Source organism: Diabrotica undecimpunctata, chromosome 3, assembly GCF_040954645.1.
Source record: "Diabrotica undecimpunctata isolate CICGRU chromosome 3, icDiaUnde3, whole genome shotgun sequence".
Classification (NCBI taxonomy): Eukaryota; Metazoa; Arthropoda; class Insecta; order Coleoptera; family Chrysomelidae; genus Diabrotica; species Diabrotica undecimpunctata.
This window is the reverse complement of record NC_092805.1, coordinates 163599630-163616655: the sequence shown is the minus strand read 5'-3', so window position 1 is coordinate 163616655 and position 17026 is coordinate 163599630. Positions and strand designations below refer to the sequence as shown.

At 31.8% G+C, this 17026-nt stretch overlaps 1 protein-coding gene across 1 annotated transcript in view; it reads left to right on the top strand.

Moving 5' to 3' along the window:
* Window positions 1–361: 361 nt before the first annotated feature.
* LOC140437921 (uncharacterized) overlaps window positions 362–17026 on the top strand; it is a 224775-nt gene continuing 208110 nt past the window's right edge. The window contains exons 1-2 of the mRNA XM_072527709.1: window positions 362–449; window positions 12673–12878. Coding sequence (XP_072383810.1) covers window positions 362–449; window positions 12673–12878 — 294 coding nt within the window. The remainder of the gene's footprint in view (window positions 450–12672; window positions 12879–17026) is intronic.

The window sequence follows — 17026 nt, the reverse complement described above, 5'->3', positions numbered from 1 at the left end:
GTAGTAAAAGCAGTAGAAAAGTACTTAATAAAAGAAAAACCAGACATTTACGTCCAAATGCAAAATATCTGAAATAATGGCGAGACAATATTGTACCGCTTCTAGTAATGAAAGATATTCAATAGGATTCTTAAATAAGAAACGATTCGAAGAAAATAAAGGAATACCATTTATCAATGACACCAATTAACCATCCTATTAGCTTTACTGAACTTATTGAAACTCTTCACTCTGTTATAAATACTAGTCCAGGACCAGATAATGTACCTGTGCATTTTCTACGGAACCTACCTCTAGTAGGCCAAGAACTAGTATTGCAACCTTTCAATTTTATATGGATTAATAATGTATTTCCACAAATATGGCACTCAGAGTTCCAATATACAAACCAGGTAAACCTAAATTTGAAACAGAATCCTATAGATCAATCTCTCTCACGAATGCAATGTGTAAGTTGATAAAAAAAAGGTCATTGTCAATTGACTCATATGGTATTTTGTACATAAATATCTTATTATACCCAAACAAAGTGGATTTAAAAAAATAGATCGATTAGATAACTTAAAATTATTGGATACAGATATTATCTGCTCATAATCGTATTGCTGCAGCTCTTAAGTCAATAGATTCGTGGTCTAACAATATTGGGATCCAGTTTTTCACCACAAAAACAAAAGCTATACATTTTTCACGAAAATTATATCCACAAAAGCTTCCAAATCTATTTTTATATAATTCTTCAACAGAATATACAAAAGTAATAAAATTCCTATAGATGTAACTGGACTCAAAATTAAGTTGAACAAGTCATATACACTCGCTAAGAGTATCTTGCCAAGCTGGACTAAACATTATGAAATCTGCATCACATAGAAATTGGGGAGCAGATTTTCCAACTCTAATAAATTTATATAGAGCTTTAGTTAGATCAAAACTGGACTACAAATGTGTATAACTCCAAAAACCAAGCATTGCTTAAAACTTTGGATACTCTTCAGAGTTCAGCCGTTAGACTTGATCTTGGAGCATATTACACCAGTCCTGTGGACAGTCTACTCTTTGAAGCTAGAGATCCACCCTTAAACCTAAGAAGAAAATACTTAACTCTATGGTATGTCCCGAATATAAAATCTAACCCAAAAAATCCAGCTCTTCATGCTGTTACTAACAGGTTTCAGGAAGTCTATCAAAAAAGAAATAGGGGTCCTGTACCTTTCTATGAACGAGCTAATAGATACTTATTAGATTTTAATACTGAACTACTTCCCAATTATCTTACCTGTGAAATAAATTTATGTTTTCCTTGGATTGTTCCCTCTCCGCTTTGTAACCTTAAACTTACATCATAAAGCAAAAATAACGTTATGTCCAATTTGTGTTCTCACACTGTACAAAAATTACCACAAGACCATAATTGGAGTAGAAGCATGCTTTGTGATATCACATGAACATTCCATTTATAAGTTGTCTCCTAAGACAAGTATTTTTACAGCAAAACTATTTGTCATAATTAAGGCCCTAACCTTTATTCCAGAAAAAAAACTTCCCAAATCTCTTATAATATCTGATTCACTTATTTGTCTGACATCAATTTCTCAGATTTGTCCCTCTCATCCAACATTACAGCAGATATAAGTTAATTTTATATCGTATATACCAAAACAATTTAACATTAGAGTTCCTCTGGATACCGCCACACGTTGGAATAGATGGTAACGAAAAGGTAGATAGTCTAGCTATGTCCGCAGTAACCAGTATAGTCGCATTAGTGGAAAATCTAACGGTGCATTTACATTTAAAACCTTACTTAAAAGCAATGTTGCACGATGTTTGGCAAAACCAATGGAATAGAAGCACCAATGCAATAGAAACCAAACCAATTGATAGAAATAAAATCTTCCGTCTTTCTTTAGAACTTTTGGCCTTCAAAATGACAACATCAGGTCCTAATAACACGTTTCAGATTAGGATACAGTTCTACATCACATGAATGCTTGTTGAAGAGAGAAGAGGAACCAGTGTGTTTTGTTTGTAACTGTAAAGTGACAATGAAGCACATTTTGATTGACTGTCCAAAATACTCAGTTAAAAGACTATATCACCACATTCCAAAAACATTCCATTCCATTCCAAGAACTTCTAGGAGAATTTAAATACGTAGCTGACTTGATAGAATTATTAAAATCTATAAACTTTTTATTAAAATTTAACACATCATTAATACATCAATAATTAAAATTAAAATAATTAAAATAATTAAAATATATATTGTATAGCTTATTATGTAATTGATATTTTGTATATGCCTATGTATGTCTTTATCACTTTTTGTGTTTTCTTATGCTAATAACCCTAAGTGGTTGAAGCAAAATAAATAAAAAAAATAGTCTACTTTTTGATTGTATATTTTTTGTATTCTGCATTTTTTGAATTGTCTTTATATAATTCTGATCAGTAATTAATTCAGATTTCTAAGATACTTTCTATGTCGAATTTATTTATGTAAAAATAGTGATTTAAAGTACTGAAAAAAATTGTGGTGCCTTTGAGCCCCACTTAGATATTTTTCTTTCAACTTTCACTTGGTACCACTAAGTCTAAAAATATAAAAATTTAGTACTTCTATGTATAAATAAAAATAATAAGTATGTGTCTAGTCTTTTTAACTAGCAAAAACAATTACCATTCTCCTTGTTACTTCTTAATGTCAATATATTTTATAAAATTCGATAAAATAAAAGAAATTGTACAACAACATTTGTAAATTTATCTAGTAACTGGAATTTTAAAGATCTGATTGGAAAATTTATTAGGGAATAAATGATTAAAACTATTAAGCCCTTCCTAAATGTATAAAAATCTAGTAACAATTTAAAGAAATATCAATTAAAGTATGAATTATGTGCTGTCTCCTTGACACACAAAGCTTTTATTTAATCATATAAAAAAAGGTAAAGCAAATAATTATTTCCTTGACCGATGTAATAAAATATAAGTTGATCCTTCAGGCAGTTTATTAATACCTGGACAGGATCAAGCTACAGCTAAACCGAGTCGAAAAGGACTGAGAAAAAGACACCAATTTTATCGACAAAAGGGATATCAATAAAAAAGAAGATGTTCTATTTCGTGATCCTTTTCAGGTTAATGTGTGTAGAAAGGTAGACGTACTAATTGGTTTTTTCGCACTTTCCTTTTGGAAATTCGATGATTAAATCGCTACCTAAGATTCTTTTTTGTGACGAACCGAAACAGAATAAGTGAAAAAAAAAACTCTTTCGGATATGGATATATACACTGTGTTTATTTGAGAGGGACTTACTCCTAATATTTTAGAAATACGATATATTAGAAAAAAATGTCAAAACCGGTCAACATTTAACTAAAGAGGACATTTTTTAGCGCTAAAAAAATCATAAACGTCAGATTCTTCCCCACACCTTACTGGAGAAATCTATTAAATTTTATAGATGGCGTTAGATATTAAGTCGTATTTAATTAAAAATTAGCTATATTTCAATTTTTTGATTTCTCCTTATGATGTTATGGCAGAAAGATTCTGAGTGGAACATTACAGTTGTCACATAAAGCGAGATTAGTGTGACCGATTATTTGCCCATGGGTAAGTCGGGCATGGCATAGACGAAGTCAAGTAACAACGACTTGATAAGCTCTGTTAGGAATTTGATATTTCCGTGCTTTTACAAGTGTTTTCACTTTGCGAAATTTTGAAGCTAAACTGTTCCTTGGATTTTGCCACAAATTTTTGACTTTTACTTTAACAAATTATAGGCCGTCTAGAAAGTATCCGGAAAAAAGAAAGAAGAATTATAATTTTACGGTATTTATTATATCACTTGAAATATAAAATTTCAACAAATAATTCATCTCATTTACTTATACAACCTTCATTTAAATCTAAACACTTAACTAAACGTCCAGGTACACCCGAATCTAGGTCAAGGCCATAATTTTCGGTAATGGTGTTCCAGGCCTGTAAAACTGACCCAATCAAACCTACTTTATCTGGTGGCGCTGCTCGTTTCACTTCAATCTTCATCAGTCTCCACATGTTTTCAATGGGCTAACATCTGGAGATGCTGCTGGCCACAGAATTGTGGCCCATATGTGTTCTTGCATCCAAGGTTTAGTATAAGCAGAAGTATGGCATCTTGCATTATCTTGCTGAAAACTCCACCCCTCTGGATATAAAACATGAACCGTTTTAAAAAGAAAACCATTTAGGATGTCACAATAGTTCGCACTATCAACAGTATCATTAACTATACAGAGAGGTGTAGCACCACGCTGAGATATTGCTCCCCAAACCATTATTTTAGTGGTAAATTTGGAAATTTGAACGGTAACATTTTCTCTTGATAGGACTTTTAGATGAATTGCACCAAGCTGAAAACAACTTTCATCAGATATAAAGACATTATTAAAATTATCTTCTCGAAAACATTGACAAAAATCTATTCTTCGTTGCCTTTGCAGAGGTGTCATTGTAGGAATTGTTTTTTGGATTCCTTGATATGTAATCTTGCTTTTTCAGTGACATGCGGACAGTTTCTGGGCCCACTTTTATTCTTCGTTGGTTTCCAAATCTATTCGCTAATTTTCGAAACCCTAGGCGCGGATTTTGTCGTCCTAAAGCCACTAAAGCATTTAAATTGTTTCCGCGAATCTTACGTGGTCTACACGAAACTGGTCTATTCTCATATCTATGTCATTTTTTATCCTCTTTATTGTCTGATACACTGCACTTTTTTCAGAGTTCAGTCAATTGCTCTAATTTTTTAACGTTTCGGACACCCTTTCTATACAAATATTCCACCACTTTTCTTTTGTCTACTTGCGGCATTATTTCACAAATCTTTAAGTCTGTTTACAAACAACAATATTTGACAGATGGTGTTGTCATGTGAAAAATATAAAATTCCGGATACTTTCTAGATGAACTATATTTTAAATTATTTAGCATTACAGTTCTTGCTTCATTTGCTGTTTTACTGTTTCTTATTTGTTGGGCTATGCAATCCGGTTCGTTATTTCCTTGAAGGACAATGTGTGGACAAACTATTTAATATCGCAATATGTACGAATTGTACGATCTGAATCATCTTCATGTAGTTCATTCAATAGGTGTGTCTTCTTAAGTTTAATTAAAAGTATTATGTCTAGAAACTATGAAATGATGTGTTAAAGTTGCTACTTTCCTGGTGGATGTTTTGGGAGGTATAGCAAAATTTTCAGTTACTTCTATCTGTGTATCTTTGTCTCAAATTATTTTTTTCTCACATTTATTATTTAACAGGATAAGGCAGAGAAGATTAATGAAGAGAAGACGAAATATATGTGTATAAATAGAACGATACGAAGAGACACAATAGGACAAAATGTGACGGTCAACACCTTCAATTTCGAAAGAGTACAACGTTTTAAGTATCTGGGGGTCGTAATCACAACTCACAAGGATGTTACTAAACAAATTGGATAAGCTCATATAAGCTATTTGCACTGGATAAGCTCAAAAAATCAAAAAATCTTACAAGAAGTTCAAAGATCAAAATCCATAAATCAATCGTCAGACCTGTAATAACATACGGATGTGAAACGTGGACCATGACCAAAGCAAACGAAGAAAGCTCAGACGCTTTGAACGAAAAATACTTAGAATCATGACATCACCACAAACCAGTATAAGATCAGAACTAATATCGAATTAAAAGCACTCTACAATGACGCCGATATTGTCCAAGAAATTAAATCACAGCTACTAAGATGGGCAGGCCACGTGGATAGACTGCATAAGTCTGCACAGTCTGTGCAAGTGGAGATGCACACAGATCTCCGGAAAATGAACATTCCATTTGACCCTAGATTGATGAAAGACAGAACAAATTGGAAAAAAGTTGTACAGTCAGCCAAGACCCACCCAGGGTTGTAGCTCTACGTGATGATGACGATAAGGCAGAGAGAGTCCACTATTGTTCAACCTGATTATGAATGAAATAATAACAAAATAAGAATTAAAAAAAGGAAACTAAATGGGAAAAAACAACTTAGAATAATTTGTTATACAGACGACGCAATACTACTCTCTCAAAGTACAGACTGTTTACAACGTATGCTGCACCAATTTAATATAACCGTCAGAAAATTTAACATGTTAATTTCCCCAAAAAAGACAAAATGCATGGAAACAACAGCAAATTTAGTGTAAAGTAAATTGGAGCTGAAAGGTCACATAATAGAACAAATGATGGAGTTTAAATATCTAGGCATCACATTATCTAGCTACGGAAAGTTCGAAACTGAAGTGGAAGATCAAATGAATAGAGCAAACAAAGTAGCAGGTTGCCTGGATGAAACAATAGAGAGAAATAAAAATATCGGGAAGAAAATGAAAGCAGAATTTACAAAACAGTCATGATACTAATAAAGACATACGTGACAGAAATACTACCTGATACAGAAAGGACAAAAAGGATGTTAGAAATAGCAGAGATGAAAACACTTAGAAAAATTGATGTTAAGACACTACGGGACAGAGCTAGAAATACCGATATACGATGTAGATGCAAGGTGGAGAACATCTAGAACTGGGTAAGAAATAGAAAAGTAAAATGGAACGATTATATAAGCCGAATAACAACAAATAGAGTAGTAAAGACGGCAAGAGATGGTTCCCCAATAGACAGACGATCAGTAGCAAGACCACGAAAACGATGGAACAACAACTTACTGGAGGTACATTGAAAAACAGACAGAGTCATATCTACATAAAATGAAGAAGAAGAAATTTCTTATTCAAGATAAAAAAAATTTTTCAATCATTTTTGGAATATCATTTACACATAGTTATGATCGACATATTTGTCTTCGTATCTTTTCCCAAATAATGTAGCTGTTATTCTGGCACTTTTGTTACATTTTTTTTAAATAAAATTAATTTTGTTCCTTTCAGGCAATGTTTAAATCATTTTTAATAATTGTCAATACTAGAGAGATCTATTAAAGATGGACAATTTTCTAATAGTCCATTCGGGTAAGAACAAAAAGGGCCTAACATTGTATGGAAAGCTCCCTTCAATTTTATTATTCTAACCTTTATAAAGTATAATTCTCTTCATGTTTGCTTATGTAAATAAATAATAAAATTGCTTGATTTAATTTTAAAAATATTGTTTAAGTTTTAAAAATACAAAAAACACAGTATGAATCTTCCCGCTGGTCTACTATATCGCCTACTATACCGCCTACTATACCATCTTATTTTTATGACGTTACCACTAGTAGTGCACTAATCTGCAAAAATTTTGTTAATAGCTTTTCATACTTCAATTACAAACTTTATATTTGTTTAATACTATTGCACAAAGAGCAGTTCCTCTTTTATAAATAACCTGTGGGATGTAAAGCTCTTACACTGACGTGTTATTTAGGAGTTGATATAGACGTATGTCTACATGTTAACCGAAAGGTGTAAAATGAAAAAAAAATCCTTACTTGAAAAATAAAATTGTAATATAGAATAGAATATGTACAGTCTGTCCCAAACCCTTCTTTCAGTGCGTCACTAATTTTGACGTCATATAGGATTTTAAGAATGTCGAGAATTATTGCATGACATTTTAGTTAAATCTGACAGTTGCAGGATTGTAGTCGGCTAAATGTGAAAAGATTATTTTTTTAAAATGTGAAGTAAAAACTATAAAAATTCAAATTTTTTTTTACTTTACATATTAGAGGTCCCGTCCTGTATAAAAATTTTTATTGCGCCTTATATTGGAACGGCATTTTGTCATAATTGCTATTCTATACATTCCAAAGAAAGTGCTTAATTAGCTAAGATTTATTTATGGATTTATTATTATTTATTATAAACACTATGGAATTGGAATGTTTGTTTATTTAAAATAACGCTTCCTCCTATAGAATCTTTTAAGAGTTGACTGCGAGATAAAAAAATTTACTGGCAATTGCAAGGCATCAAAGCAAACATTCCTGTGATAAAATACCATCGATTGAAATCAGTCATACCTATTCGGATAAGTAATTTTCAGAAAGTTTCTGTGGCAGCCATTAGTTTAATTTTGTGAAGATTTATCATAAAATCGCGAAAATAGTTTAAATAGTGAGTGATTCTACTAGATTGGGTGTGCAAATGAAAGAGTGTTATGAAGTTTAGGTAAAAAAACAATGGACAGTTTAAATAGTAAAGCAGTTGATTTTTGAGTTAATCTATCAGTTTCGGTATGCAGATGAAATAGTGTTAATGGAGTTTAGTTAAAAAACAAGATACCGAATGTAAGTTTACCTTCTTTTTTTATGAATAACAAAAATGAATATTATATTTCAAACAATCCACAATCAGATTCAGAACCTGATTCATTAAAATCAATGATTACAGGGGATTTGTGGCTGGCATCAATTATATCTTATATTTTAATAAAATGTGGTTCTAAAAAGAACCGTTTTAATACATATGAATATCTTCTAATTGAAAATAATTTAATAATTTTAAAATTACTCTTTGTTCTTTCTCGGTATATCTCGGCATATTTAAAATATTTTTATGACAATAAATACAAAATTAAATTTTCACTGTAAAATGTCTGAAAATACTAACCTGGAATGACAATTATTATTTTATCAGTTGACATTGTCATAGTACTGTCACTATTGAGACCATCTGCGTCAAATTATATTTATGCGCATCATTGATTGGATATCTATTTAGCGCATTCTAAACTCCAACCAATTATATATCCGTAAGTAGAATTCGCTTTAATATGCAAATACCCGTGAACGATACATAATTTTCTAAGTTCTATGTATAATAATCACAGACTTACGTTTTTTTCTGTCGCTTCTAGCTTAATGCGTTAGAGAGAATTCGATCAACTATGACGCACTGAAAGAAGGGTTTGGGATGAACTGTACATTACGATTACATGATATAAAATAGATTGTTTATATAACCTTTTTCCTTTTTATCATTATCTTAACGTAAATATCTTGTCCGTTTAATCCTTCTCTAAAAAGATTGCCGCCCTGGGAAATCGATAGAACTCTACAGAAGGCAACAAAAACACATTAAAATTTAAAACATAAGCCAACTTAAAATTCGCTAATTTAAATCTGAAGAAAGTTTCGAAAGTACAAAAAATAATATTAGAGTTGATGTACTTAATTAAAAAGTATAGAAGGAACAATAAACAAAAAGGTATACAATAATCGGTAACAGGTTATATTTGCCGGATAAATTTAATTAAAACTTGTTGGTCTAGTTAGTTTCGTTCAAAATTTAAGTTATATCAGCTTTAAAAGAATCAAGAGAAAACTTTTAATATTTTGTTATAGTTTTATATTAAAAGTTTCAATACCTACATAAGGCTACCTGTATTAAGAATCTAAAAATTTATTTATAAACTAGCTCCAGCCAGATCTAGTTATTGTGGGCTAAAATGCTCCATGATTTGGAAGGATTTGAAGTTAACAAATACTAATTAGATAGAAAATACATGCATAGTGCATATATATATATATATATATATATATATATATATATATATATATTTATATATATATATATATATGTATATATATATATATATATATATATGTATATATATATATATATATATACATATATATATATACATATATATATAATATATATATATATATATATATATATATATATATATATATATATATATATATATATATATAGATATATATATATATATATATATTATTCCTCGGGATAATTGTTTTCCATGTTTTTGGCAATCTTTGGGCATCGTCTCGAGAATTTAAATTATTTTCTTGTTTTTCTATTTCTATTGCTTCTCTGATAATTCGTTTTCTCTTGTTTTCGACATTCGCTAACATTACCGATTCCCATTCGGTAATGTTATATATATATATATATATATATATATATATATATATATATATATATATATATATGTATATATATATATATATATATATATATATATATATATATATATATATATATGAAAATTACTTAGTTCTCGCGAAGAACCGCGTTGAGAAAAAAAAAAGAATTCTCAACGCTGTTCTTCCCGAGAACTAAGTAATTTTCATTCATATATATATATATATATATATATATATATATATATATATATATATATATATATATATATTTTATTGTCTATTGTGTAACGAATATTTTTACCTACCACAGAGTATTATTATGGGGGGTTGAAAATTGGGGACAGAAATTACGGGGCTAGAGATAGGGCAAGCAAAATAACTGCGAAACTTATGCGAACGGCGCTCAGCGTTTATTTGGAGAAACTGGGTAGTGGATAAGTGAATCGCAAGGGGGTTGGATTGGGGCAACTACAAAAATGAAACCAAAAAGAGGGTACTTACATGAATCTCCTGGAACAAACAGATAAACAAAACACAAGAGTTCCCTCTAGTTAGCTGAAATGGGACGCCACTTTGAGAAAACATCTTACTGGACAAAAGAAAAAGGCTCTTCCTTCCTAAAAAACACAAGAAAAAGGGTTAGAATATTTTTTAAAATAAAAAGACAAAATGGTTTACACAAAAAGTTACAAATATAAATGGTAATGCAAGAAAAATACTATAAAAATAGTTACAGAGATAAATACCAAAATAACAAAGAAAAAACATTTACTATATCCTATCAGGTTATAAACTCTTAAAGTTGGAGATACTACAAAAATTTACGTTATTGGGCGACAATTTGTAGCAAAACTAATTTATTACAAATGAAAAATTATCTTAAAGTGATGAATACCTATGCATAGAAGTTAACCTTCTTTAAAAAAACAAAACAAAATCACAAATATGATTAGATATTTACCAGATGTCAAAAATAATAAAGCTAGCTGTCATATGTCAAAAATAAATCTTAAACGGAGGACAATTAAAATGACAGCCTAGCTACACCCTAAGATCTACAATTTTAAATATTACAATTTCTGCAAACTCTTATAAAAGCAATTATTATTAGAAAAAAATGTCTATTTTTACTTTAAAAGTTCAAACAAAAAAAATTACCTGAATTTCACTAAAATGCACTTTAAGATTTCTGGAATTGGAAACTGGACTTATATTAGACTTTAGAATTTCTGCCACACAAAAAACTGCATCTCACATTGCGAATTATGTTCTAAAACGGCTTCTTAGTTAGGACAAAGCAAATTTGAGGTTGAAATTGGCACTGGAAGCAAACCTTGGACTCGGCTTCTTAAAAAAAAGGAATAGATACAACTGGACATAATGGCAACATGTGGTTATCCATCAAAGTTGTTGTAGACGGCTTTTTACAAATATCTCAGAGAGACGGCTTAAACGAAAATCAGTGATTACTCTTATCTAATCAGACACATTACGTTGAGTAAAGATTACTCTAATAGGATTTTTCTAACAAATTTTACCGGCTTCTTCAAACTACGTCTGTTCTCAACGACCAACCATTCAAACCTGACTCTTCGACCTCGATCTCTGTATCGTACCGGCTTCCTATGCCACACTTTTCCCTTCTAACCCGTTTTCGCCACGGAACAACCCAAAATTCTTGTCAAACATGCTTCTCTTAATATCGTAAAATGACCTTGAATCATTCCCAGCTTTTAAAATTGTAGAACTAAGACGTAATATATTAATTATTTAACTTCCAGCGGTAACTGGAATTTGGAATTTTTACATCACAATATAAACTGAAAATCGGCGAAATATTTATTCTCGGCCCAGGGGCGTACTAGAAAATTTTTATTTCTTGAATATTAGATATTTAAGGAATTTTCTGCATGCTACAATTAAAATCAACGTTTCGGCAGAAAACCTTTGTCTTTGTGAAGATTCTAAAATGTACAAGTTTAGGAACAAAAAGTTATTTTAGAATATGTTAAAAACCTACCAAAACGTAAAACGAGATACTGATATTAATGAATTGACCGAAATAAAAATTGATATCTGATATTTTATGGTTTACTGTCATTAATATATAATTATTTTTATATGAGCGTATCGTTGGTATTCTTGAAAAAGGTAAGGTGGAGAAATGTTATGACTTTAAGAGTCTTTTATGGTGTTATATTTATTATTATTTAAATCAGATTGAACTATATTTTATTTAGGTTCTGTGTATCTTTTTTGTCATTACTTGCGTTGGTTGACCAACCACTGACAACCACACCAACTGACCATTTCCATTCAATACCACATTTCTTGTTACAAGTTCAATATTTATATTAATACTAACTTCTTATATTGAAAAAATGTCACATGCATGTAAAATGGTAATTCAAAGAAATTGGTATCGTTTTTATCATTTCTAAATAATATCTTAAATGCTCGTTACAACGTTATTCTTTTGCAAGTAAGGCAGATAATTGACAGTGATTGTTAAAATAATATGGTTTCTAAGGTTACAAAAGAAACTTTAGTTTAATTTACCGGAACGTAAGCAGAAACATAGAACACAAAAGGTTAAATTTTTGCAATCGCAGTTATTTTTCCATTAGATAAATATTACTAGCTAAGGTAAAATGCCACGAAAAAATAGTTTTTGATCAATAATGGTATGTTCAATTATAAGACTTTTTGTATGCCGTAATATCGAATATTTACTAATATATTTTATTTTCGTTTCAGGCGTAGTGTCATTACACTTAGTGGACCTAAGAATACCGAGTCACGCGATTCGAAATCAAAGTGCGAAACTCGAATGCCATTTTGAACTGGACGGTGAAACGCTCTATTCTGTCAAGTGGTACAAAGACGGCAATGAGTTCTATCGTTATGTCCCGCGAGATATGCCACCAACCCAGACTTTTCCGCTTCCTGGAGTCTCAGTCGACGTAAGTAGATATCTTGGTTTTTATTATTGTTGTATTTTTACTGCAGCCTCGTGGTCTCTTGTGTCCAGCAAATTTACGATACAGCGGGAAGTAGCTGAAGTTGTTTTATTTTCCCACAACGAGAATTTACTCTGCTCAATTTTAAGTTAGATAACTTTATTAATAGATAATAATAAATTGGTTGTCGTAATTAAACTTTAACGAATAATATTGGGAAATCAGTACAACAATTAATAAAAAAAAGAGAAAATATATAATACATCTTCTTCTTCTTCTCGTGCCACTCCTAGCGGAGATTGAAAATCATCATGGCCACTGCGACTTTGTTAGCAGCGCGCCTAAAAAGTTCAATCGAACTACACCCGAACCATTCACGTAGATTACGAAGCCACGATATTTTTCTTCTTCCCACACTTCTTTTGCCCTTAATTTTGCCCTGCATGATATTTCTTAAAAGTTCGTACTTTTCACCTCTCACAATGTGCCCCAAGTATTCCATCTTTCTAGTTTTTATCTCATTTAGAATTTCGCATCTTTTGTCTAAAGTTTGGAGTACTTGCGTGTTAGTGACGCGGTCCATCCATGATATTCTGAGAATGCGCCTATAGCACCACATCTCGAAAGCTTCGATGTTTTTTGTGGTCAACTGTTTTAGTGTCCAAGCCTCTACTCCATACAACAGGGTAGAAAAGACATAACACCGCAGCATTCGTATTCGTAACTTTATGTTGATATCACGATTGCAAAAGAGTTTGCGCATTCTATTAAAGACTGATCTAGCGATTTCTATTCTACATCTAATCTCTTTTGTTTGATCAGTATCGTCTGTGATCCAAGCACCTAGATATTTATAACAGGACACACGCTCAATCGTTGTATTGTCTATTACAAGATTAGCTCTGATGTTCTTTGATTTCGTGATTACCATAAATTTAGTTTTTTTCAAATTAATTTTCAAGCCGTAACTGTTACAGTATATATTGAGACTTTGAACGAGATGTTGTAGTTCTACTAGCGTTCCCGTTAGGAGAACCGTATCGTCAGCATACCTTATATTGTTGATCGTCTCACCATTTATTATCAGACCAAGATCTTCTTCCTCGAGTGCTTGTTCACAGATAGCTTCACTATACAGATTAAATAAAAGTGGCGACAAGATGCATCCCTGCCGGACTCCTCGACGGATTTGAATTTCTTCTGTTAGCCTACCCTCAACCTTCACATTTGCTGTTTGATTCCAATATAGGTTGCATATAATTCGAATATCTCGGCTGTCTATATTTTTCTTTATTAGAATTTGTCTTAGTGGTTCATGTTGTACTTTGTCAAAGGCCTTTTCGAAATCAATAAAGCAGGTGTAAATTTCTTGGTTCATGTCTAAGCATCTCTGTGAGAGAACGTTCATTGCAAATAGAGCCTCCCTTGTACCTAGCCCTTTTCTGAATCCCATCTGAGTGTTACTGATGTCTACGTCTAATTTCCTATAGATCCTATTATGGATTATTTTCAAGAACAGTTTTAGAGCATGACTCATCAAAGCTATCGTACGATATTCGCTGCATTCCCTTGTATTTGCCTTTTTTGGCAGTAGTATAAAGGTCGAACGGAGCCATTCCCTAGGTATTATTCCAGTTCTATATATTGTGTTAAATAGATCTAGGAGTATTTTAATAGATTCATTGTCCATAAGTTTGAGCAGTTCTACGGGAATTTCATCAGGACCGGGGGCCTTACCACTTTTCGCTTGTTTGATTGCATAATCTATTTCTTCTCTGATTATATCAGGCCCTGTATCATCTGTATATTCGTTTGAGATTTCTTGTCTATCTTTGTCATCAAAAAGTTGTGATATGTATTCTGTCCATCGATTCATTTTTTGTTGTAAATCTGTTATAAGTATACCATCTGTATCTTTGATCTGTCCTGTCTGTGTTGTTCTTCTCCTTCCTGTCATTTCTTTAATCTTTTTGTGTACATTAAAAAAGTCATATTTTCGCTCCAGTTGTTCCAACTCCTGACATTGCTCACTTAGCCATCTTTCTCTAGCTTCTCTTATTTTCTTTTTTATCAGTTTATCTGTTTCTTTGTATCTTATCGGATTATTTGTTTTGTGTACCCTTCTTTCACACATCAACTGTAGTATTTCCTCATTCATCCATTCTTTATGTTTCCTTTCTTTCGGTGTTAAATTTTCTCTCCCTGCCAGCATTACGGCATGTTTAATATTCTCCCATTTTTGGTCTATGTTATCAGTATTTCTATTCAGTTTCTCTATATTTTGTAAATTTTCTTTGATGTTCACTGAACATAATACATACACATAATATATCCATAAACAGATACAATTAACATGGGTCAGTCGCTTCACGTCCAGGGGCCCATCAGGACATTATAATATATAACATACACAGAAAAACTAGGTCACGATAAATAGGATAGGCCACGGTAAACATATAAAGGAGAGAAAACAAAGGTAAAAAGTAAAAACAAATTTTTTTTTGAACTTGCAAGATGAGCAGGAAAACAAGCATTTTCAAATTTTAGCCTAGATATAGTTGTTATATGCCTAGGGACATTATAAGTTCTATGCCAATGTGAAACAGGGACAGTTGTGTGTAAAGAAGTGTATCTATTTGGGTTGGAAAAACAAAACTTAGACCATAGATCACTCCATTTATATTTCAAGACTGCCTTGCGTGTAGCAACCAAATCAGAAATACTGGGTAGATATTCTGTGGTATCCACTAAATAAATACTTAATTTCGCTAATTGATCCACATGTTCATTATGTTTAATTCCACTGTGGCTTTGGCCCATATAAATATCACATTTTTTTTATTTTCTTTAAAGTGTTTCACTGATTTTTTAATTTATATTATATAGGGATGTGGTTGGAAAAAAAGGTTGGTTAATGGCTGTGAGAACTGACATGGAATCTAAAACAATAATAACGAGGGATTCCCTGTTAGAAACAAAAAGTAGGGCTTGATATATGGCAATTGCTTCCGCACTAAATATTAAAATATTTGCTTTTAATTTAAACATTTTTTCTACCTTCTCCATGGGGATGTAAAAGGCACATCCTGCATCGTCTTCTGATTTGGAGGCATCCGTGTAGATAGTACTGTAGTAATCCCAATTGGATAAGATGCTTGTTATAATGTTGTTATTTGCTCTTCCAGTGTTTACATAATTTGGTTTAATAAATTTAACGCCATAAAAAAGTTTTAAAATCATTTATATCTGTGTATGATTTTAAATTAATAGCTTCATCAGCAGAAACTGTGTTTTCTCTAAGAGCTTCACATAGGGTTGGAGAGTTTTTCTTTATCCAATATTCATTCGTTAAATCATAATTGTTTAAATTTATTAATTTGGTTCTGAAGAAAAGCGTTCTGGTGTTTAATTTTCAGTAAACATTTTTCGCCCAAGAAATGTCTTATAAGAGAACTTGGAGGCTCAAATGCTTCAACATAAAGGGGCTCAATAGGAATTGTCTTCATGGCACCAATACAGATCCGTAGACACTGGTTTATAAATATGTTTAATTGGTTTAGTAAGTTCTTGGTGGCAGATCCACATAACCAACATCCATAATCTACGATAGAGCGAATGTACGTTCTATAAAAAAGTAAGGAAGTCTGAACATCTGTTCCCCACCAAGTTTAAGTTGTCATTTTCAGAAAGTTTAGGCCTTTTTCACATCTATTTAACATATATTCTATATGAAATTTCCATGTAAGCTTGTGATCCAGTTTAATGCCCAAATATTTAATTACTTAATTAAAACTAATTAAAACATCCTAGCCCATTTCCCCCTGTATAGAGAAGGTCCTGCAAATGGATGCCTTTCTGTTGCCCTGCCTACCAACTAAAACCACCCAATCTTCGTCAAGACACCTCCGTACGTGTTCAGTTAGCGAACGAAACTTAGGGGTGCCTTGCGCTGCCTGAATTGATAATGAAGATTTGTTGCCGGTTCTTAGCTAGGAGCGGTAAGGAACTACAATTAAACCTAGAGCTAAGGTTAATACTATCACAGGAATTAGCCTCACCAGTCTTTCGAGTTAAACCGCATTTATTATCATTAGGCCAAGCTTTTGACATCCTCTTCGATGTTTTCTTCAGGGCTTCCGAGGTCGCAGTCT